Source organism: Ruditapes philippinarum, unplaced genomic scaffold, assembly GCF_026571515.1.
Source record: "Ruditapes philippinarum isolate M1 unplaced genomic scaffold, ASM2657151v2 ctg674_1_1_1_1, whole genome shotgun sequence".
NCBI lineage: Eukaryota > Metazoa > Mollusca > Bivalvia > Venerida > Veneridae > Ruditapes > Ruditapes philippinarum.
Genome location: NW_026864021.1, coordinates 82804 through 109956, shown reverse-complemented (window position 1 = coordinate 109956; position 27153 = coordinate 82804). Strand labels below are relative to the sequence as shown.

Below are 27153 nucleotides of genomic sequence, written 5' to 3'. Positions count from 1 at the left end.
AAATGCAAGTTGTTGTTCTTTTGAGCAACAACCTTTACACTAACTTCTTACACCTAGTCCTGGTTAATTCTAGGAACGGGTTCGAGAGTGTATCAATAAACGTATAGCTTTCTACACAAACAAACTCAAATAATTCTGTATATTATAATTCAGTTTCAAATTGATAATATAATTATTGACACAATACGTTTTTTAATTTCAGAATGAATTGATATACGTCATAAATAGCACGATAAAGTTTGTACCATGATATTATATGTGCTGAAGAAAAATAACACGGAGTACAGTTCGATTACGAGAAATAAAGTTCGATTCAATGATGGTTTTTTGTAAAAGTATCGCTTAAAAGGCGAGAGATATCTTTAGGACACACATATTAGCGGCTGCACCTTTCGATCACTAGCCTTCTTGTATATTTTAATACTATCATTTTGCTCCCTTAGACAGTATGTCGACATTTTCTTGGTCAAAAGCCTCGATTCTCGGGAATATTGTCTGCACGGGGTGGCTTAGAATAGTTTCTCTGTAATATCTTTGCCAATGTTAATGTGTATTTTCACACTAACGATGACGTTAAGTATGTCATAAATGCAGGGATACAAGTTATGTTTCCATGATATGAAGAGTTATATACCTTAAAGTTCGTAGAGCAAATACAACAAAAATAAGAACATTTAAATAAACCGGACATATTGCAATGATTTTCGTATTACAGCGCATATGCATTTAAAACGTCTACAACAAAGTAACCAAATAAAGTAAACATATAGAATTTGATACAAAGTCATGTTTCACAAAAGAACATTCATTTTTTATCAATTGAAATGTTTACAAATTATACAGTAAAATATTTCTTTTTTAATCTTGTCAAGACCTCTAAATACCGTACCTGTCTATTTCAAGGGGTTCTGGGATCCTTCAAATAACAGGACAAAATATGATGTTTTTTCACTGTAAATTTTATTTAAAGCCATAAATAAGATTGGAATTTTACACATTGATGTTCAGTTCTTAATACACGTAAACATAACATTATCAAAGACGAAATTTAACATTTTTACTATAAAGAGTGTCTTCAAAGTAGAGTATTATAAGAGGAAAAATTCGTGTAGACAACTGAATTTACCGGACAGCGTGTTTCACAATATTTTAAAGTCGTGAATTGAAATTAATCTTTAAATAATCAGGAATGAAACTACGACTGTTGAATGGCAAGGTTAATATATTGGGGAAAACCCCATAGGCCTATATATGGGTTGTATTGGAAATTTACAATTATTAACTAAATTATCATATCGATTCTTCATAAATCATTAAACGTTATTTGTTATATTCACTTGGAATTATGTTCTTTATTATACAGTTTTATTTTGGTCATCATGAAGCCTGAAAAATCTAGAAATGTAGAGTTTCCTGCCTTTGTTTGAAAAATTGCCTTATATCGTTTTTCATTTGCATTTCCTTTTTAAAGACAACAACGGAATACTTTTTGGATTACATTTAAACATACCTTTTTATCATTAAAATATGTTATGAGTGTCTACTGTGATAACGCAGACAAGATATTAAAGTATAAACTTTTAAGATAACCCATTAAGAGCCTCAATATTCAGGCATGCATAGAACACATTATTCCCCCATGACCAGGTCATGAAATAAAATAGTAAACAAAAGGGCATGTAAGTCAATCCGGACATGATTCAAGGATGTTAACATGCGAGTGGTTTTGTTGTTATTTACATTGTAATGAAAGTGCATGTGTGCAATTCAGACATGATGACTTTTAAATTGAAATAAAATTAAAGCAATTTTCGAAAGGAATAGACTTTGTCCTGTAAACTGATTGCCCGGTAAATATGAAGGATCCCAGTACAATTAAACAATTCGGTTTCCATAAAAGTATTATACATTAGATTAAGTTGTAATATAACGTAAATGTGTTATTTATCTAACAATAAACACCCTTTAAAGAATGAAATATTCCAATATTCCTGCAAATCTGAGGAACAAAAAGTATTAGCAATTATCTGAAGTCAACATTTATTTCAGCTACCAAAGAAAACAAAAGCAAATTGATGTAAAAAAAGCACCTGTCAAGACCATTATCAAACAAACTGTTAGGAATTCACTGATTGCCAATAAATTATGGTTCTGAAGAATCTGTCCCACTTTTAGTTATCGGGAAGAATCAATTATGTATGGGGTTGAACTAGAACACAATAGTTAACACAAGTTGCAGGTGCGATTTGCATCATGGCGCAGCTTGAACAAAATTAGAAACTGTCTTAGTTTTGAAAGCGTATCGGTATCAGAATGATGTTCACGTGCTGTTTACATGGTGGGAGATACCTTTTATTGTCGATATAACTCCTTCACTTAAGTATAATCATATTGAAAACATAATATGAGATAGCTTAATATCTAATATTATCTATTTTGAGACGTTTCCATGCCTACCACTACTTATTTAGTTAGTCTGACTGATAAAAATATTATCTAATAATAATTATTGTGAATTCAAAAGGACCAGATTGAACATAATATATGTGGGTTTTTTTTAAATATCTATTTCGTTATTTGATTGATAATGTTAACGACTAAGTATATTTCTCGTTTTTCAACTTGAACATATAACTTCTAAAATGTTACTGCACCACACACAGTAGTTACACATATTGTAATACAAATAAGATAAAATCTACAGATTATAAAACGACGTTTGCGATGAACGAACTTGTTTTAATCGTGCGAAATTGTTTTATCACATTGTTTTAATGGAGAAATGTCACATGTCCATTGAAAAGTGTATGACGTGTATGATGAATTTCAACGCTAGGCATAGACACTTCTGGAATTGTGAAAATGCTCTACAAAACAATTCTGAATAGGAATACTATATCTTCTTTGCAAATGCTTTCATAGCTCAGATGAGATCGTCTTAGCCGTATATTTAAAGCCAATACAGTATCAGTCGCGCAAAATGTAATTCAAAGAAATTTTTCAAGAAATCTACTCTCGGAATCACTCTTTAATATGTTGTTCAAGTTTAACATTTGACGTTTACCAGGAAAAATCAAATATCAAAGTTGATGTGGTGAACTTAACAATCGAATTGACATACATAACTTTTATACACAAAATAGACATAAATACACCAATAAAAAGTACTGATTTCTATAAAAGAGATATTAAAACATATTCACAAAATTTTATGTCATTATGTTTTCTTTTAATTTTTATGCATTAACCAAATTCACATTATATATGCTGGACAACATGATAAAACATCGGAAAAACATAACACACTAAAATTAGATTTAACAAAATAAAAGAAACTTACCAGCACAATATCAATTGTAACATCCTACGAATAAATGTTAGACAAACAATTGACCTTTTACGATGACACAAAACATGTCTCCAAAATAAAGAAATACAATAAATATGAATACAACTGCATTCTGATTGGGGGCAAATGTCTTCTAACATATTTCAAAGAGATTATTTAGTGACTGGTGTGTGACTAAGTGAGATATAAATGATAATTCGTTGGCACTTCTGTATCATTTTCGCATATTTGAATTCCTTGGGGGCTTGCATTTGTGATTTACATCGAGAAGATGTCCTTAACCTTATCAAAAATAAGCCTTATTAAAATGGCCTATTTTGGACCATATACTTTCAACAACAAAAAAACACAATAAAAACACTTTGCTATGATACAATATGTTTCAGAAGTTAATCTGATTCAGTGTTCAAATTTTATTATACAGAAATATAACAGACATTTAAAAAATAAGTTTTGTTTGTTTGTTTGTTTTGGGTTTTACGTCAAATCGACACAGTATAGGTCATATCGCGACGTTCCAGCTTTACTGGTGGAGGAAGACCTCAGGTGCCCTTCCGTGCATTATTTCAGGCACGAACTGGCACCTGAGTAGAACCACCGACGTTCCGTAAGCTAGCTGGATAGCTTCCTCACATGAAAGAATCCAAAGTCCCTGTCGGGATTCGAACCCACAGCGGTGTGGGGCAAGTGGTTTGAAGTCAACGACCTTAACCACTCGGCCACGGACGCCCCTAAAAAATAAGTAAAATTTGATATATAAACAGATGTTTCATTATTATTGATTTTTCATTCATAGCTTTTACAACATTTAATTCACGATTATTATGTAGAAAAATTATCATTTCTGTATCATATTGATGTCTGCAATGACAATATATTTCGTGTGCTGCTGTTCGGATCGGAATATCCGTCCCGAGGTTCCCGATCTGAACCGCATACTTATGTCAGACATTTTTCTTGCATATTCTACCACAGTTTATCTAAGTCTGATATGCAAGAATTATTACGTTAGTTGTTCCTCATCGACGATGTGGACATATAACATGAACTGAAGCAAAACGTAGTACATTCTTAAGTGCTTAGAGAAAACAGTACTAGATATTGGATTACTTCTTCAAGAAATTGAACAGCTAAAAAAGTTATCTTTTGGAAACAGCTGGATTTCCAGGTTATTGTATTTAAATATTTGTCTCTGATACTTTAATAATACAGCTGACGAGCAGATAGCATTACTTTGAAGTTGAACTGTTAACTAAGATGATAGAAATAACACTTTTTACAAAACAAGATACATTAATAAAAAGAATACTGCTACTGATATAAATTCATAATATGAAGAATCTAATAAGACAAATTTGTTTATCATATTAATATTGTAAGCTATTTGATTAGTTCTTAATGAAAAGTTGATAACAGTGATAATGTTTATACGTATGAGGTAGGAATTGTGCATTCATGATAAGATGTGTCTTGGTATTACTTTTCTTTCAAGAGAGAATAAGTATGTATATACACAATATATTTAACAATAACGCTATTCGCGAGATGTGATAAATTGTTCATTCTAATTCTGACAGTCTTTTGAGATAAAGAACAATAAGCTTTTCAATTTTATTTTTTTAGTTGTTTTAAAATATTCCCATTACTAGGTCTAATTTAATTTAGACAGTTTTCTTATTCTCTCGGTGAAGCAATGGGTAGTATATATATGCACGTTTAAACTAAAACCTCGTATTGCTGTGACAGATTAAGGTATCATTTTCGTGATTATCTTAATAAAATAAAGAGAAAGTCAAATAATTTGCAGAAACCTACAGTTTATGAGACTACTCATGGTTATAAAAATACGTTTAAATTTAAGTGAACAATATTTAAGACACACAAAGGACGATATATCAACAAATACATATGTTTCTATGGTACAGTTTAGAGATGATAAAACTTACAAACTCATATATTACTACGTGTGAACATATAAATTAAATATTATAAATGCTTTGTGTCATGCTATGTTTTTGTTTGAAAAGAAGTTTTGAATATTGGCAGATCGTTAAATGTTTTACACACTATCATACTAATGTACATACAAAATATTTACAAGGCAGCAATTTGAAATTGTTACATTTCTACATAACCGGAGCATTCATCTAGAATCATAACATGAAAATAAAGTGTGTGTGTTTCAAAACACAAGTTTATAATATGACAATCTGCTTTTGTAATAAGTCAGAAAGTTTGCATTTTGCATGCGGACTCAACATGTACATAATCTCGTACTATTAATGAATGAAAGTAACAACATTGTAGATATATTTTCTTGATTATAAACGTTTCCAGGTTCTAACCAAGACAAAATAATTTAAACATTACCGAATGTATATGCAATTTCTTTCCGAAGGAACAACAAATATATACAGCTATCTATTGTTATAAATAAGTTTGTTCTTTTAAAACGTTGTTTGAATTTCTTTCTTTTAAGTAAAAAATTATTCAATCAGAAATACATAAAAAGACATCTCTCTCCTTTATCTGCAAACGATTTGCAAAAAGTCAAGTTTTTATTTCATAGACGTTTCAGTTTTAATACTTAAACCCTTAATAATGTACTGAACAAAGAAAAAAAATCTTACAATATCAATAATGTTTATAAATAATTATTGTATATACCTTTAACATTATATCATTATCAATTTCACCTTTCTATAGAGTGATATATTACCTATATCTTCTTTTTTAATCAATTTCTTCAAAAAAGTCTCCAACTGAGATGTAGTAAAATACTCATATTATCTATCTAGGATAATCAACACTCAGTTTGCAATCATGTCAAAACATACCTATAACATATTTCAATAATATTAATGGGATATAAAATATCGAAATAATAAGGGTCGTCCAACTGTATGTTCAACAATATATTATATTAATTATGTTAACTGACCGAGAGTTCGTCGAGAAATCATTCGCATCTGTTATGTACCAAGCTTGAGCTACTGCTAATTGGGCGTGAAAGATTTATGATCTTTAGCAAAACAACAATTCTTCCAATTATATGGTTTACTAAAATCAATTACACTTTTCTGCACTTCTCAAAAAAAAGAAGATCGAGACAATATGATCTAAACGCTCGTATGTGTCAAATTCGGATTAAAGAATTTAGAAAATAAAGAAATAAATCGTAATCATAAATGAAAACATTTAGAAACTATTATAATATTGCTTAGATTAAAGATTTCAGCAATTTGTCAATATTTGCATGTCTTTTTAAATTTTATCGGGACATGTTGCCTTGCCAAAAGTTAAAACTTATAGAGTTTATTTCTACGCCGATTTGAACAAGTTGAAGTTTTTGAAATAAAAATGTTTAATACAATAGTTTTAAATACTCAAATACATTTTAAACGAAATTTCGTTAAAAGAAGTAGAAAACATGCAAAACAAAATAATTTGAGTATAAACCTAGATTCCAATGGAAAGGTAAATCGAATTTCAAGTTACAACAAACAGAATTATATATTATATTTGCTTACAGGAAAATAAGTTCTGACATTCACTATTCTACTTGAAAATTCATTTACTGATAAGCCATCGGCTGTTGTACTTATCCCCGAATCATCATTATTTTTGTCTGATAACAAAGGGGTAAGGGCAAAGATTTTTTGAAGAGTACATTCTTGCAAATAAAGCTACAATATTTGTTTCATATATATTGTTATTTTCACAGTGTTTATCTGATTATGCAGGAAAATTAAGTCATAGTCATAAATGAAAACATTTAGAAACTATTATAATATGATATTTGAATATATTTGTCATAAAGACAAAATATGTATTTCATCAAAGGTTACGAAGAATTTAACATGCTTGCTGGTGGTGTAAATGGACAGGATTATGTCAATAAAACAACTTAAATCTTTATTTCTTGAATATAAACATTCACATATCTCAATCAATGAATAAAATGAATTCAAAGAATGATCAAGTTCATATCAAAAAAATATCATTTACAAAATGAATTGAAACAATGCACTCACTTCACTCACATTATATAAGCATATCTAATAGTGTGATTTTATATAAATAAATGTATATAAACTTTATTAAAAAAAATTAGAGTCCATATATATTTTGATGGATTTATAACTGATACATCGCATAAATATTCACTACTGTGTCACAAATAGGGGTCTCTTAACGACAATTACTGTTATTTATTTCTCCCAGATAAAACATTAAAATATGAAATATTTATGTTGTTCATCTTCAAGAAATAATGCTTCTTTACGAAATACGTACATTTTATTGATATGCAATAAATATTGATTGATCGGTATTTTATATGTATGTTTGTTTACTAAGTAAACTAGAACTGTCGCTGAAGGCGATTCATAGCCCCACCGATATCCTTGACATCGGAAAAACTTACAGAGCAAAATTAACGATAGTATAATGCATAACTATTTGTAAATATTAATATGTTTAACCGATACACAAAGTAGCTTTGGTGATCCTGTACATTTTCCTTAAAATTCAATTAATCATATAGTTTCTTAAATTATTTGCCCAGTTATATGTTAATATAGTAGATCTATTACCTCTATTGGTTTAAAAATATTCCTATAAATTTATATTTCTTACAAGAGCCATTACCAGACAACCGGGGGGGGGGTGGAAGCTTTAGCTTCTGTCAAATTATATATCAAATTCATAAAAAAATAAAAAAATTGTTGTGACAAAAATTCAAAATTTACAAATTTGACCTTGATGGTTAAGGTCATATTTGAATCATCTAACATGTCGGTTGGGTCAAAAGAGTTATTTTGACCAAGAATGAATCACACTGATACATAATAACAAAGATATGACATTTCAAGCCAAGTTCAATAATTTGATATTGGCAGATAAAGTGTCTTAAAGCTCAAGGTTAGGTCATCTTTCTGCAATATTTAAAGCAAAAGGAATTTAAGTCCAAATATGAAAACAATCATATGCCAATAACAAAGTTAAAAAAAAAACAATAGGAAAAAATGTCGACAATTCAATGATGTTCAATTTTCAATTCAGTTCAATGTTTATCCAAATATGAATAATTTCCATACGCTAATAGCAAAGTAACAACCAATTAAGCAAACAAAAAGTCAAAATAAATTCACTTTCTAGATCAAAGTCATTAATAAGTCAAGGTCAAATTTAGTTGGAATTTCATTAAGGACTTACGGAAGTTGTGTCTAAATATGAAGACAATGTATTCATAAATAAGTTATATACAGTTACAGCAAAAAAAAACAAAAATAAAAAACAACAAAAAAACAAACAAACAAACAAACAACAAAATCAATAACAATCTGATTAACTTCAAGGGACATTCATGATGATTGCTGTGTCCAAGTATGAAGACAATTCATTTATACATATTTTATAACCACTTTGGCAGATATTTGGCTATTTTCTTACTTAAAAAGGGGCATAATTCCGTCAAACTAACACTCAGAGGACATGTTTAACTTGACATAGACAGTTGAATTGTGATATTGCATTGATGTGTGAAATTTTAAGTCTATACCTTAAGTAGTTCTTGAGATAGCGGGCGGGACGGGACAAAGTGATTCCAATAGAGCCTACAAAATCTATGTTTTGTGGGGTATAATTAAAAAATTCTTTATATTGACCAGAAGTTCATCAATAGACGGCTTACCTATGTGCACCATATTTTCTGTAAAATTATGCATGAAATTTAAGGAATTATTAACATTAACCATTTAATTTAATTTTGTAAGCAGGTAAAAATATTAGAATAACATAAGATTTCTTTTCATCTTTATCTCGATGTGGTCGACAAGCTGTAAATGTTGAATATCTAGTTGATATTATCACGAATCGTGAGGAAATTCTTGTTAAAATAATGAAAGTTTTACACAACTAATTTTATCGTCTTGAGACAGAGGTATTAATTTAAACAAAGAAAAGTTTATTGAGACTAAAATGTTAAACATTGTAATGCAGAAAGCTGTTTATTCATAGATTTCATTCATGAAATATCATGATTTTAATGGTGGTTGATAGACATCTCTTTGTGATTCACCTTTGTACGAACCAAGTTACAAAGTTTTACGACAAAGTTTTAGGCTTTTCATGAACAAGCCTTGTCATGCAGAATATTTCATAATCCAGAAAAAACAACAAAACAAATAAAGTATTTGATATAAACAGATGAACTAACTTACTAGACTTATTCATGAAACAGCTCATCTTAACCATAACAAATGAGACGCCCAAAATGGGAATACCAGCAGAAAAATCGATTTTAAAGCCGACATAACCACCAGATTTCTTACAGACAGTAAATATTGCTCAGTTCTATCAACAACCTTGTTGCATATTTCAACACCTTCTGCTCATTTAGACGAAATTTTGACATTTCTTTGGGCAAAAGCCTCATACATGTTCTGTAAAAATCGTATTTGCGGGGAAAGTGCTTTTTGAATGACTTGTTATATAAAATTTGCCTAATTCCTATGTATGATAACCTTACACAGGATCCCACACAATGTTTTAAGCATAAGAGTATAAAATTGTGTATTTAAAGTTATCTGTTTAATTCAAAACAACAAAAAGTTTAAAAGCTTTGAAAAACTATTTTTAAATTCTATGTAGGACAGTTTCAACTATCTTATACCAAGGATACGTTACGTTTTATTCTAAAAAATGCCTTAATATTTTATATCTATATCCCCCATCACAATAATAAACCACCTCATTTTAATTTATTTTTGCGCACATACAGTGACTTTACTTTTATTTCTCACCCATGAAATGAGCAATCCATAGTCACTGTTTTAAGTTGCATGCTCTAAATATAAAGACAAAAGTAGTTTAATTGAATCTTAATTAAATTGTTATAAGAAATCAGTGATTCACTCTAGATTAACTTACAGATGATCTCCAGTAGAATCACCTACAGATTCATGCGCACTTGGTGTCGAAGATACCGACGTTAATGCAATGGTATGCTGTATGTTATCCCCGGACTCGGAACCCCTTCTAACAGAGCTTCGACGCCGCCCTAAATTATAACCGGCCGATAGACCAGACCCAAGTTCGCTTCCAGGACCTGCAAACTCACCAGCAAAACGTACCATCGGCATCCTACGTCAAAAAAGATCGTGACATAACGTCACGTTACTTTTTCAACATAAACCTCGATAAAAATTTTATTCCATATTCTTTGAACCCTGTAGCTCCATTTTTGATGTTTTTCGTTTTAATTTACTGTTTTTGATGTTGTCAGAATTTTATATTCCCTTATGTAAAAGGGTAATTCGATTCAAAATGATTTTGAATGAAAAAACTGTTGAAGACTATGCTATTTCCACTGAGTGATGCATAGAGAAAGTCAAATCGTTTAATGCGCGGTCTTTTTGTGTTATATCCATGAATATTTATTTCCCCGTAGTTATCTATTTATTCACATATTGTCAATGTCACATGTAATCCAACTGTATAAGGTTTGAAAACAAAAGTAAAAATAGTCTTAAAATGTATTTACATCTGACCAAATGCACAAATTTAGCCAGAATGAAATACCAATATCTTAAGAAATATGTTAAAAACTTAAATTCAAATTAACATTTTAATATTATATAAAACTGATAAATGTATCATAATTTCGTTTTGGTTTCATCGAAATAACAGTATACTGTTATAACCTTAGGAAAATATTTTCAATTTTTCTATATATTTACAACAAAACGTTCCTTTGATGATGATAATTCATATTACGTAATATTTACAACATTGTTATAACTCCCTAAGGTGTTAAAATCCAAAGCTCCTATCTTATGACTGTACATTTCTTTATCTACAATAAAATATGAAATCTTCTTTCTACAGAGTTAAAACTTTCTAATCCAATTCATTATACGTCAGTCATAACAATTCTGTATGTATGACATTTATGCTGCATCGGGACCTAAATAAAGAAAAGTTTCTGGTAGGTTTTCTAATTACCAGGTACCTGGATTTACACAAAACTTCCTCGTTAAACTGTTGGTAAAACTTCTCTGTGAATATACTACCATGTTATATTAGCATACGTAATGCAAAAGTGTTTAAACTATACCAATAAGCTAATGCATCCGATGGTTATCAATATTTTAATACCTAGTTCAAAGGCATAAAAATAAATCCCTGAAGAAGTGAGAAAAGGCAAGACAAAAACCCCCACGAGTAAAGACCATTATAAAGAAATGAATCTTAATGCACTAGGTAAGTTTCCAAAGTTTAATTGATTGCATGTTTTATAACATTTTTTGTTTGACATGGTTTATTTATTTGTTTTTATAGAATTTCGTCGTACTTTTATATACTTCTCTGGGTTGATTCATGTCATACATTAGCAAATATGCCTAAAAAAATTTGCTTACTATGACCCACCTGATAGATAAACTGACCACACTTCAATCTAATTTTCTATTTTTTACATATAATCAAAACCTTTAAAATGATTGCTCCTCCAAATGTTGTAACGTAAATGACCAACACTGATATTTATTTAGATAAGAAAATCTGCATTAGTATAGTCGGTATGATGATCGTCATATACATGTAAAAACTGCAGACATTTATTTCATGTAAAATGTTCATCTGGTGATGAGTATGTAACAATAAGGAGCGATTATATTAGGAAGATTAATACAACACACATTTTAGTATATAAACAAACATATCATCATACAGAAGCGCGTTCCTAATAAGTCGAATTAACAATTCTGGTAGTACGGAGATTTGTCTGCTTTGAGTTTTCAATGGCAAGCAATCTTTCGATAATCTTGTAAGATGATACTTTTCTTTAGATTGGAAGACGTTCGATAAAAGACATCTAAATTAGTATCAATTTGTTGCCCCGAATGTTCATTGGGGAACATGGTCATTTTTAACAAATTATAATTTCTATAATCTTTAGTGCATTGCCTGCTCATGGTTGTTGATGTTTCAATTGTTTAAGTGCATATTTTCATATGTGTCATCAAAGGACTAATAACACCAAAGGATTAATATGTATCTGTTTATGTATTTAATCATTTGTATTTACTTAAAACTTGTTACAATGATGTGTATCCTTTTATAATAATCACGTGATTAAAGAGATGATTGACAGATGTTTGGAAAGTGAATGGTGTATGAAACTTAAAGCCAACAGATATATTTTACGACTGTATGAGAGACCGTGTTCAAAGATAAGGATAAATCAGGATGTTTCCCAAGGCATGTATGTCTAGCCAATTACTGGCAAATAAATCGCTAACTGTTCAAACATTGTGGCTATGCTTTGGTTGTACCTACATAACTCTGAAATATATTTTCAAATCCAAACATGTTCTCAAGGGAAATGTTTTTAAAAAGGCATGGCGCTATGTCTGTATGGTTAAGAATTGATTGATTCTACAGTAGAATTTGTATTTGTAACTTTGATTTGTCAGTGCAAGACTCAAAATAACTTTCCGAGACATTTAAACATGTATATGTCTAACGTTTTGTTTTTAAATAAACTCGTTATTTTTTCATATTTTCTGAGCTATGTGCAATAAAAATATACAGTAGTCAAGACTGAATAAAATAACGTATTTTTAGTGAGCGTTTCAATATGATATATCATTTTTATATGAAATCCGACTTATATATATGAAATGGTTTTAATTCTAATACAAATCAAATTGTTCTCCAAGAACAACCTGAATTGCACAATTACATGCTTAATATGATGAAAGCTTTATTGCTGTTCACACGCTAATATATCCCTAACACAAACTTGCTACGAACTAAGATTATTTTGGAATGCTGTTTATTAAAAAATAAAACATATGAGCTATATTTACAAATTTATTTATTGTATAGACTAATGTCAACAACTTAATGGTCATTTATATCCAGTGAAGCAAGTTTTATACTAACATATTTATATAACTTTGTGTGTTTTTTTTTATCAAAACGTGTATTTCTTAATGATGTGCAGAACTGAAATTTAATTCAGTACGCAGCTGGAATCGAGCAATTTGTTCTGGAATTATTTATTTGCGGCTAATTGCTTAAAGAAATCCGCATCATCACGTAGGTAAACACTTTCTCTCTACTTTATGTCTTCCAAAAAGGTTATTAATCGATACCAGATAAACGCAACGAATTTAAAGTAAACAAAACTTGCTTGCTTACAACTTGAATGGGACAAAACTGTGAAAGTTAGGAAATTACGGAATAACTTTGAATAATATCGTTAGTTAGCAAACAGTTATAGAGTAATTTATTTATGAACGGGTATAGATAATAGCGTGCCAATAAACTTAGATATTGAATGTGAAAATCAGACAGCATCAAGTAGTGCAACAATGTATAGGTTGCTTAATAATGAAAGACACACACACATGACTGCACACGCAAATGCATTATATGTAAGAAGACTTAAAGGCTTTAGCAATTCCATTAGGGAATATGTTAACGGATTAGAAGTCTGAAATCAACAAGGGTTTAAAAATGGGGAAACCATAGTGAAAAAATAAAAAAAAACACACACAATTTCTACCGTGATCCAATTAATTTGTATAAAACAAAAATGACACTTTTTTACAAACATTTTATTTGCAATATGGAACAATTAATTAGGGAAAAAACTTTAACGTTGCAAACACTTTTAATAACACTTCCAGGCGAGAAGAAGTTCATCTTTGCGGTAACCATGTTTTTTTTATTTTGTAAAACATATGGAACATTTCCGAAGTGTTCCTGTCTAGCAGGATTTACAAAAAAACTTACATAAACATTTTGTATGATAACAACGAATGTCAGGTTATTTATCGAAATAAGATATCTATTATCATAAAGCCACGATTGTGCAGAATTATTGTAGCAATAAGCAAATTAAAAGACCAATCTTATATTCCATGTCAGGAAAACGTGCATTCAGTAAATTAGCTTTTTTTAGCTATATTCTGAAGTATTTACTTAAATATATGTGTGTACCTACAAAATATCAAAGTCTCACGAAGCAATATAACTGTTACTGTATAATATAAAATATATTCCTTAATCAAACTTTGGTACATTTTGATAAAATCAGTTTTGCACTATATGTAACTAAAATTATAACGCTTAATTTTACTTGGAGAATTTGATATTTTGTTTGCGTTTTTAAAAATCCATAGCTAACATACAATTTCCGATAGCTGAACATTTAGTCAGATGTCGCACAAAACAAAATGAAATGCTTTGCATAGAAATGATTTCACATGACCGGTAAGTTGTGGACCTATAAGTCATAGTTCTGCGATGTATACACAAATACTAAAAATTCAACAACATTCATTTTTGCATGTATCAAGGCTATGATCTTGCTATATACTTGTAAATACATGTATATTTAAAGTGATGCGATCAAAATAAGTACTTTTTTCAATTTTACTTAATTAACTTACAGATGTGCTCCGGTACTATCACCTACAGATTCATGGGCACTAGGAGTAGAAGAATGTGAGGTTAAATGTATGGTATGCTGCAAAGTATCGCCAGACTCCGAACCTCTCCTTATAGAGCTCCGTCGTCGCCCTAAATGACCAGATGTCAAACCAGATCCTAAATCTGTGGCAGGTCCAGCTAAATCCCCGAAGAATCTCACCATAGACGGCATACTGCCCGTCAAATAGTGCGTGACATAACGTCACGGGATGTCAGTATAAATTTAATATCCGTTATTCATTTTCCTTTGACTTAATTTGTTTACATAATTACTACCTTCTTTATTTCTTAACTTCTTTTTCAAGAAGAACAAATTCCTTTTTGGGCTCTTTAATTATGCGTCTTAATTGTGTATAATGACATCTATTGAACTAAGTTTTGTTTTAGTATTTTATTGTTTATTGTCCTTGTTTTACTATAGGTTATATTAAATCATAAGTATCCAAAACAATAGTCACGAGAATTCCATTTCACCAGTTTTACATTCCAACATAACTACAAAGACAAAAATGTCGTTCCCACAACTGCAAAAATACAATTGTATAGAAACTAATACATGAAGTATATTTTCAATTATGAACACTTTGATCTCAGGATAAAATTTTACTAGTTTCACTAAATATCTGGAATTTTACATATCAAGCAAGTATATTCAAATTGAAACGCCTTGTCTGCCATGTAATGTTAACAATCTTGAAGATGTACCACACAACGGTCTTATCCATATAACACATGCAACTAATGTTTATAACTAGAGCATTTTAATGCCAAGTTCAAAGCAGAAAAATAAACTTTGTCGGGGTTTCAAAATGGAAAGAGAACTTCGCCAGTCAGAATGATAGATGTATACATTCAAAACTTCAGTAGATTTTAATTTCTGAACATGTATATGTTTAACTTAGCACAATATATGTCCAGATTGATATTCACAAACCTCTTAACACAAAACTTGCTTCTTACGTATAATCCTTCAGTTTATATAAACAAACTATGTAATCTTACACACATGTCAGTAGGGTTGATTTAAAACTTATCCGGTTTTTCTCAGAAATTGCATCTAATATCCAAATCATAAAGAAATGTTTCATGAAATTATATTTTGAAATATTTAAGTTCTGTACAAAATCACAGAAAGTAGAATATAATATGTATTTATGGATCATGTGGATGATAAAAGGCTAGTGGTATTGAGTACTTGCCTAGTAGTTAAAGCTTACAGAGTTTTTTATGATCTGGAGAGAGACTTTTGAAAGATAACGCTAGGCATAAATGTTTCCCTGGGCATGTATGCCAATATAATTACTGGCAAAAATATTGTTAAACTTTTCAACAAATGATCAATACAAACTTTACTTTTTGGGTTCACTGTAAGCTTATTCTTCCTTTTTTAAATTGGTTTAAAAAAACAAATGATTGAATAAACATAAAACAAACAGCATACACATTTTTTATTTAATCTAACTTTCTAACGCAAAAAAGGGTTAAATAACAAATAGACACTATACTCTTGCATTCTTGACCGGCAGGCAATACGAAAGATGAAATGATATTAGTATTTGAATGAAGATTTTTTTGGACCTTCGGATCTTCAAGACAAACGTTATTCACATAAAATAAATTATCAATGATATTTTTCTACTGTTGCAATTTTGACACTTATTGAAACCATATTTCTATTTTAAAGGCCTAAGGCTAGCTAATGGCCGTCTATTAAAGCATTGGAAGAAGGGGTAGAAGGAATGTTTAAATAAGCGTCAGAACTTAAACAATATAAAATTATCGTAGATATTCTTTATATAAGAATTAAGTCTTCATGTACATGTATATTAATTTACATTGACGGAATGCAAAGATTGCCATACTGCTAAATAACATAATGTTATATAAACACTTGCAAACAGAAAAAAATTGTAAATGTAGGAGTATGAAAATAACATGACGGATATTATTATGAATGAATGAATGAATGAATGAATGAATGAATGAATAAGCTTAAGAACTGTTCTGTGAGAAAAGATTCGTGTAAAAATTCTCAAATCACAAGTGCAGACAGTTAACTAAAAACGTTTGTAAGATTATAGAAATTGTAAGGAATCCAGATTGTTTAATTGGATAGAAGAGAGCAATGATTGCAAAAATATCAAACGTTGCGTGTGGTCTTACTGTACTTTTTACTGTAACTGCACTTTCGTGATTAATTTTTCTGCACTATTTCACTTTATTTTCTACAAGATAATGGTCTCATATATCATTTTATGATTTTTCTGCATATTAAATCTAAAATATAATACAATGAATCATATAATGAAAATTATCATAGTCGAACAGTTGGTTAATTCGCATTCGTTTAATACTTCTTGCAAGACAACAGTACGCAGTTATGCCAAATTGTGATAGTATAGTAATAAAAGTCAAATCCATGAAGCACGGAAAAGCTACTACCTCACAGTGTTTGGCCAGTTAAAGGTGTTTTCATAATAAAAATGTATAATCAACCTCATCCCTATCTAATCTTTGATCTTAATAGATGTTCTAACAAGGAGAAGTTAAACAACATTCAACAAGTTAGAATAATATATATATCCAAGCTATATAAAACGTCAATGCTTAATACGAATATGTAAAAATATTCTACAATGGAAACAAATCAAAAATAGCTCAAAATGCCATAATTTACACATCTTTATGCTTTGAAATGGTCTGACTTACTTCAAATAAAGAATAATGACTGTGCAATAAAACCCTGTAACCTTACATCACGATATTCTAATAATATCCATATTCTTAAGCTTTTAATTAGGTGACCTTCCTATATATTTAACAAAACTACTTTCGTTGTTACCATAGTTACTGGTAATGAGTATATTATCAAACATTTTCTTTGTATGTAAAAACTCAGTTCCACTTTGCTTAGCTTTCAATAATATCCTAAGATTTATTTGATAAAGGGGAAATAAATAAGTACGTATGGCAACATGACTACACTTTATTGTTTAAAACAAAATCTAGTTCAGACAAACACTTTCATTTAAACAAGTGAACAGCAGTTACAGGATATAGTCTCGTCGCATACAAAGTATTGCCAAGTTAACTTTGCTAAAAACAAGGAATAATTGAACATGCCTTCTAAATTCTATACCTTTTTCAAGAAGAAATTAGGAATTAATTGCGTTTGTCATATAAATTGTATTGAACCTAAGCTGATTTGATGAAACAGCAGCTGTATTTACTAGACTAATCCTGACTATTGTTGCAAATTTAGATGTAAAAAAAGATCAACATCAACAACAACAATAACAAAAAGACAAACAATCATAGCCAAATACTTGTATCACATTTAAATAGGACACAAGGTGAGACGCAGACAAATCAAACTTATAACATTGAGCAGCATCTACCTAATAGTATATAGTTTGCCTCAAATCGAAGAAATATTGAAGTTACTATTGAGTTCTTCCTTTGAGTAATTTGTAGTGAAACACATTTTTGATATTGTCAGTCCAAACTGACATTGAATCTTTTTATGTGCAATATGCATGTACGCCGGTATAGCATAAATATTATGTGATTTGCATGGATTGTTAAACGTCCTCAATATAATATTTTCATATAAAAGGAACTTGAAATATGAATACAGTGTATGATATGTCCTAGTATCAAGTCAGTTCAAATTAATGAAAGTAAAAAGTCTTTATAAATATAAAATAATATTGGTTTTGACAAGTTTATATGCACCGTTTTAACTGGTAATTATCTTGATTTTCTATCAATGAACTTTGAAGAGCTGTAAAAGAGCCTGTTTAAATCTAGGTGTTACTCGCTCGCTTATCAAGAATACAGGAATATGTTCGGACGAATGTTGCAGACGATAACAGATTTCCTGCAATTCAGATGACGATTACATCAAACGGATTCCATCTTGTGCAAAACTTTTCAGACAGGAAAAAAAAATTGCATAATGAGTAAAACATTATTAAGAGAACATAAAGTGTGATAATTGCTAAATTACCTATTGTTTGATTTGCACAATATAAATATAAAAACACTCGAATCTACATTTGATGAGATAAGTCTCTTTGTTTTAAGGACAATAAATACTGTATTATATAGATTGCTTGCGAAAGTTCTAGAATTCTTTTCACCCAACGACAATTGTGGTGGTAAATAGTTCGACAAATAATTACTTTTTACATAACTTTGAACTTTTACTTGGTATTGTTCCTACATTTGATTATGAGTAGCTTTGTATGCCAAGCGCCATGAATTATTATGTAATACAACAATTCTTTGATTGACGTTCATCCATAAAACAGATAATGCAAATGATAAAATGCAATTTGAAACAATAACCTTGAAAATTTTAGATAATTTTATAGGCGAATTTCTGGAAATATTGTCTATTCACCAATAAAATATAACATCGTAATAATATGGCAAGATACATTTGACAATAAGAAAAGCTTTATTGAAACGGATACTTACTTTTATTGATGATTTAGTTAGAAACAATTTAAATAGGCGTAAGCAGGTAAATTTAACCTTGTTCAAGGAAAATTATTATCGAGTAAACTGTGTTTATTATAAAATTAAGGTTTAACACCATTATATTAAGTGCTGGCCTGAACTGATGAGTTTATGTCTATAAGCCAGATACATCTCCTAGAGTTTTATTACTTATATCTGGAGAATACCTGATAAAAGTCGAGGATACAACAGTCAAAACTGCAATATTTAAATGTGTTAAAGTTCATTCATAAGGAGAAAACACTTTTTGTAGTTATTTTTGTTTGTTTGTTTCATTTAACGCCTTTTCCCAACAGTATTTCAGTCATATAGGCATTGAATATGTTTTAGTAAAAGACAGCAAATAGGCAACTTAATGGTTCATATGATACGAAAATTTAATTTCTTATAAAAAGAATATATAAAATCTACTAATGATTTGTCTAACAATATTCTAAAGAACGGTTTCATAAAAGATTTTTTTATCTGTACTAAAGCCCTTAAGAAGAGCAATTGACAAAGCACCAATAAACATAAAAAGCAAATACAGGGCAAACATACACAAAAGTGTACAATCTCAAAGTGTACGTATGTGCCAAAATGATACATAAGAAAAACTTATAGATAAGCATAATGTTTTGTAATTATTGCAAATTACTAATTACACAACAATTCAGAAGAAAAACAGCAAAGTTACTCATTGACTTAAGTTCAAATATCAACTATATAAACATTTTGAAGACAACACTTCGAAAGATAAAACCGTAAGAGCATATTGTATAAACACGGAAACAAGCTTTGTTTAATTGGGATTTTTTTTAAAGAATGAGACGAAGCTGTCATACCCTCATGGAGCCATTTTAATATATGTTGTTAATGCACTTGTATCTACATAAAACACCAATGCTCATGTATGCCAACATAAGCGGGTTACTTATAATTAACCCACTTATCAGTCTTTTGTTTTTCACTTTCATTAAAATAATTAATATGATCATATATGGGCGTTGCTTGCTCAATATTGCTAATACAACCACAAATGCCGTCCTTTTGATTAAGATAGGAATATTCCTGACCTAAAAAGACCCTGATAATAATCATCAATAATAACCAATAATAACATGACAAGAAGTTATAAGCCTTTGGTAATTTGCTTTTCTATGGTTTCATGTTATACGGTAGTGTAATTAAAAAGAAATTAATTATTATATCTGCAAAAAGTTGGAGATAGTGCGTCAGACAAACACATTTAAATACATTTCTGTATGATATCTGTGTCCTTTTTATTTTGGCAAAACTTTATCTAACAGGGACTGCAGAACATAAGGTGCAATTTTTGAATATTTCTTACAGACATGAAAAATGATATCTTTCACAGAGTCATTAAACTTATCTAGTTGTTTTGTAATTCTTCCGAGGAAAACGAATTTGTCTGCTACGTCTGATAAAGCTCAGTAAAATACAGCAGTAAGTAACTTATTGTGTCTTAAATACATATACCATATTAACATTGAGAAGCATGCGTCTTTTAATCATTTAACTAATAAAAATGGTTCCTAACAAGGCTTTCACCTGAAAATATTTTAGCTTTCGCGTCAGTCGTTCAATATTTATGACTATATAACATTATTATTTACATTGTGTTACCGTATAAATGATGTTTAATGTATCAATTATTTCAAATGATTCAAAGGCAAGAATAATATTTTGACATTGAACATATGCCATTTTAGATGAAATGAAGGTTATAAAGATTATATTCTTACAAGATTGCTCATACCGTTTAAATGAAAATCGACATTATCTTTTTATCAACGGATTGTGAAGGGCATGTTTTTAGTTAATTAGTTAAGTAATATTATTTAATACAACCTTTTATACATGTATATGACGGTAAAATATAAAGTGATTCCTAAAATATATTGAGTAAGCTATTTCATCAATTAAACATAAATTAGGTGAGGGGAAGATCGTCTTTGTCTTGTCTACCTTTTATTTTTTTGCAAATTATAAAAACAGAAACAATGGAAAACGATGTCATAATCATAGAACCTCACTTTGCATAGTTAGTAAGATCTTATCAAAATTCAGAAATGTAGTTTTAAACCAAATAGAATCATTTACTCTTCGCAATGGCCAAAAGATCGATCGGGTTATATAGCATGTTCAAACACTCATAACAAGAAGTGTAAATTACATTATACATCATAAAAAAGATATCATGATAATAGGTAGCATTGCTCATTATGATTTCCGCATAGTTGTGTTCATAACACAAAGGGAAGACTAATATCTGTCATCACGATATGACATGTTTTACATTGTATGACTATAATATAAAACCATCTCTCTAGAATAAATGCGAAAGTACTGTTAACACATCTAATGGAATACGGTATAATCATTGAATAATTTTGTTGACTAATTAATATATTTTATATAATTACTTTTTCATATTCTGATGATTGAGAAAACGAATTGTAAAGTGCAAAACGACGACTTAATTTTCAAATCATAATAATTTTCTGAAGATAAACAGAACAAAAATCAGAATATAGGTCAAGTACTTTATACTAATCATAAGAACTAATTACATCTGAAAAAGATATATAATTTCATTTAAAACCATACAAACATCAATGTCAACACTTAAAAAGATAAAATGTAACAGCAGTGTTTATAAACATGTAACCTTCCGTTGCCTAATTAGATGACGCATCTAAGAAAAAATACCTCATTTCTTTCTTTCAGTAAGTTTTGTGTTTCACACTTCATTCAGTTAAGATGCTAAGTTTAATATTAGAAAGTGTTTTTAAAATCTAAGTGTAGAATAAGAAGAGGTTGACGTTAAAACAGATATTGTTGCAAGTTTGTATTTCTGAAATATGATAATTAGACGAGGAAACGTTTTGATGATATAAAATCATATGAGTAAATTGCAGTTATATTCACATGATTGTTACTGTTCTACCTTCATGCAAATGTAAAGAAAACTTAAAGTTAATCAAATCTCTTATTTATAGACTTTCAAAGACAACTTGCGATATATCCTTCGGCAAATACTTTTTTGATTCTTTGTTTAATAAATATATTTATTGTAGTTATGAATTAAAAGTGTAACATGTCAATGGTTATGATAATCAAATGTCATTGCTTTTAATAGTAGAAATATTGAATAAACGGAGATCAATTTAATGACAACTTTGAAGGGCCCGCAACACGAAAAATTGTCAATGTTACAGACACGATTTGACTTGTCTCTTCCTTCACTGTAGTCGTTAATTTAAGATACAGTCACAAACGTTAGCACCGGCTTTACATAATTCACCATGCGTTACTTTCGTGTCTTTCCATGAATAGTCAAATACGTAATGCTAATGTGTGTACCAATTGCCAATTGCAAAGCTCACAAAATAAAATTTTGAGAGGCAGTCGAAGATTTATAAACTCGGCGTTTCATAAGAGTCATTACATCTTTCCCCAATGATTTCGTTGACATATTGTTTTTATGCTGTACTTGTGATTGCGTAATTTTTAGTAAAATTAAATGCATATTCTAAGTAATATCTACTTGGAGTTCATAAATATTTTAAAAGAATATTCAAATAAAATAATATCTAACACTAAAAATTTAAATTTAATTTAACCACCTATTTGTAAAAAAAAAGAAATAGTAAAAGCTAAACTATTTGCTTTTCACATTCATTTAACACTTTCTTCTTTCTAGTTTCGTAAAGTTAATTCAGCGTAAATCAAATGTTTTAGCTTCGCATATGTCTTGTTCATAACTATGTTAAAGTGGATCCTTGTCATTCGTACGCACCAAAACTTGCCAAGAATGCGATGTATTCTTAGTTTATATCAAGTCTTCATATAATTATCCCAGTAAATGTAAATAACATTAATAATGCAATAAATGTTGTCTTTAAAATAGATAACATTGCGAATAATGATTTCCCCGTAACGTGTAATGATACAAAATAGAGAAAAATAATTATCAGTACTTTGAAGATGTTCCTCATTTTATTACGTTGTTGATATGTTTCAAATGCACCTACTTCTTACAATTACTCCTGCATCTCATACATGTCGTAACGCAATTAAACACATCGTCATTGACAAATTGATATGAGAATCATTTTATCATTAGGTAAATTGATTCTCAAACATAGTTTTGTATGGAATGTGGGTTGGTTGTAAAATTAATTTCGCAAGTAATTTTGATACAAGTGTAGCTATCGTGTTAAAATGATTACCATTATTAAGAATACTTATGAGATGCATTCTTAACCAAAGCCATAACTAATGATATACTCTATAATACATAAAGATCATCCTTTAATTTTGATTGGAAATGAATTTATTCTATTTTTGCTTTGTAATGACAAATTATCTACGTATTCAGTTTAGATTTTCATGTCGTTTCAAAGAAATCGGCTTACAAAATTATTGTTAACATCAAAAAAAATTAAGCAAATGAATGAATCAACATTTGAATATTACATACAAAAAAGACTTCAAACTGTAGACTATAGTAGACTATATCAATGCAAAATATCAATTTATAATCCGTTATAAATTATCATTCAATACTTATCATATTATGTACCTCTTTGATAGTTGAAGAACCTTAATATCATGATCTACAACCAAGTTCTAAATGAAAACAAAACTGTAGGGTATCCATAATGCTTTGAAAATATATTTCACAATACAAACTGAAATTTTCAAAAGCTCATAAAACTGTTGCTTTTGAAAAAATTATTTCAGCGTTACATAATTGTTTGTGATATTCCACTAAAATTTGCATAATGAAGTTTGGCCAGGAAACAAAAAGATGAATCTGAGAAAATATTTGAATAAAACCAAACAAGAGGATAAGTTAAATCAATTTTGCCATAATTTCTCTTTTTTTAATATGTGCCTCATAAATTTCTATCATTTAAAATGCTAGAAACAGACGATGCACTTTTTGTAAATCAGGTATAAGACATACTGTTCTTGTGTGGCGAATATTTCAAAGAAACATATTGCTGTAAAAACTCAATAAGAGCTAAATTTATAACTTAATTAAGTGCTATATAACTTGCCATAAAATTGTAATAAAGTAAAATATCTTTTGATTAATATATCTATATTTGTAATGCCTCGTTGTTCAAAACAATTATTCTGATATTAATAATTAAGTGAAACATAATCAGCACTTATCTCTATAATGACTGACGCTGGAAACCAAAATAGAAAACAACAACAAATCATTTGGGTTTTATGTCCCAATTATTATTTAAACTATAAATTGATTGAATCTATTAATTTTCCTTTATCAGTTAAATTATGTTTTAAAAGATTTACCAAACATAAATTGTTTCTATGTGTTGCTCATTTTTATGCATGCTCTTTGATAATAGCTTATTAAATACTTTTCCTGTAGTTTTCTTCACTTTTACATAGATAGTTAAAGATGGAAAATCAAAACTAGTATTTTGCATACTTACTGAGAATAACTAGTATATAATTGACAACCTTTTTGAAGAAAAACTCGAGGCTACCGTCCTATTTTCGAGGTATTTCCCACGCAATAAACCTACTTCTATGTACAAGTTTCTACGTCTTAATTAATACGAGTCAAAGTTACTCAAATTCAAGTAATACGAGTATCATAGTTGTTTCATCTTAAGCGTTGCAAAGGGGCTTTAGCAATAAATAGTATGTTGAAGTAAAAAAAGCACTTTAAACGTCCAAATATGTAGCATTGTAACAACTTGAAGTCTGTATGTTAAATGAAATGTTACATTATTCATTAAGTACTTAACTAATATGGACTTCAATGAATTTTACTCAACATATAGAAGCGGATTTCGGTCAAAACATTGGGAATTTACTAGGTGAAATTTGCTTACCAAAGATTTTTATGACAGCATTGTAAATTTTTCTGTGACATTTGTTGCACAAATTTGCCAAAAGAAAAAGCAAAATATTTTTACGTCTATATTAATACATTCCGGGAAATATAGGCAACATAAAATCAGATAAATGTTATCTTAACAACAGATAGCATCATAAATACTACATTCTTCATAAGGTGCAATGATGCAACATAGAGAGTTTTGACATTGTACGATCCTAGAATATGTTCTGAATGCACTAATTTTGGCATGACAATATAAAAAACAACTATATCATCCAAATTATGAGTAAGATGACTTCATTAACTCCGCTGTTGACAAATTGATATGATTTATTTTTTTCATTCTTATGTTTATGTTATTCCTAAAGTAGATATATTTTATATTTTTATGTGGTTGTGTGTTGTAAAAAAAATTTTGCAAATAATGTCATAATGTGGCATTTACAGAATGTGGCATTTACAGAACTGATCAACTAAATGATAGAACAGAAGCTGTTACTTTTAATTCGAATGGTTTTACAACGTTATCAAATATTTAATATTTCTTTGGTAAAACGAATGAATATATACCCCAAATTCATAAAAAGATTTAATCATTAACAGTTCTGAATTTTTACTGACATTTTTTTATTTCATGTGTGTTTCGAACAATTAGTTAAACATATTTAAAACTTAATAAGATTACTCTGGGGAAAAGAACAACAAAAATAACGATATAGGGTGGTTGTTAGGTCTACTTTTTACAGTTCTGACAACATACCCACGCGAAAGAAAATCATGTGTTGGCGTACTTGGCTAGCCATTCAGTTGAAACTGCAGATAAAATGACCAAAATTCAAATAATTGTAAGTGTGCCTGATTATTTGTCTGTGAACGTGTGTTCTTTATTAAATTCATGCAGTGTTACAATTGAGTAGTCTGTATACGAATTATACCCTACTTTTAAAATGTCTTGTTTGCAGCTGTTAAATGCATTGTCGTCATAATTGAAAACATTGCCAAAATTGAATTCCATGTGTTCGTTGCACATGCTGTAACGTGCCAAATCTGATAAAATAGAAATCGAAATGAATGTAAAAATTACAGGTAGTGACGGGTAATACATACGTTAAACAGATTTTCACCGTTTGATGAATTATAAACAAGGGGCTGCTTTCACTGAAAAAATTAAAATTTATTGGAAAAGACTCTAAAGAATTATGACAACAAGTGGTATCATATTGACTTATGTGTGTGTTACTGACTAGTTCAACATGAAATAATTTGCATTTAAAATAATATATAACCTGCAAATTTAATAACCTGCAATTCCGAATATGTATAAGCATGTGCAGTTTAACGTCATAATCAATGAACATCATCATTTACATGCGGTTCAATTATAACACAGCTATTCTCTAGTATCGTTTAACATCATGTATGAGCGATTTATATATAAGATTTACACATTTTCAAATTACTTTTAACCATATTGCATTCATCAATGCGTTTAATCTTTAAAACAACTGATTTCCGTTTAGGAAGAGAATACCATGTTTAAGCTTATATATACATATAAATGTATTAATATACTATTTACAATACTTTTGTTGTTTAAAAAAACCCTTTAAACAAAATCTTATAATTATAACATATCATAACATATTATGTATAACTCAAATTCACTCAAAAACTAATTGAAATTATCTGATAGCAAAGAATATGAGTTGTTAAGATAAAAAAGATCCGCCACATGTATGATCTTTGACCACATGTGAACAAATTACGATGATTTCATTCTTTTCATCCAACATGAAGCATATGCTTATATTGTCAGATATACATCAACTAATATGTAGGGTCAATATAACAAACAAAATAAAAGTATCATATATACAAAGTCGTTCAA

At 29.3% G+C, this 27153-nt stretch overlaps 1 protein-coding gene across 5 annotated transcripts in view; it reads right to left on the bottom strand.

The window, feature by feature from the left end:
- The window catches only part of LOC132724139 (innexin unc-9-like), a 160423-nt gene that overhangs the window by 94641 nt on the left and 38629 nt on the right, over positions 1 to 27153 (bottom strand). The window contains exon 1 of one of the 5 annotated variants that reach the window (XM_060708955.1): positions 14815 to 15233. The exons of 3 other annotated variants lie outside the window; for them this stretch is intronic. In XM_060708955.1, the coding sequence (XP_060564938.1) occupies positions 14815 to 15026 (212 nt within the window). In that variant the 5' untranslated portion in view covers positions 15027 to 15233. Of the gene's footprint in view, positions 1 to 10282; positions 10729 to 14814; positions 15234 to 27153 lie in introns of those variants that run through there. One more of the 5 variants, XM_060708954.1, reaches the window with a different exon arrangement.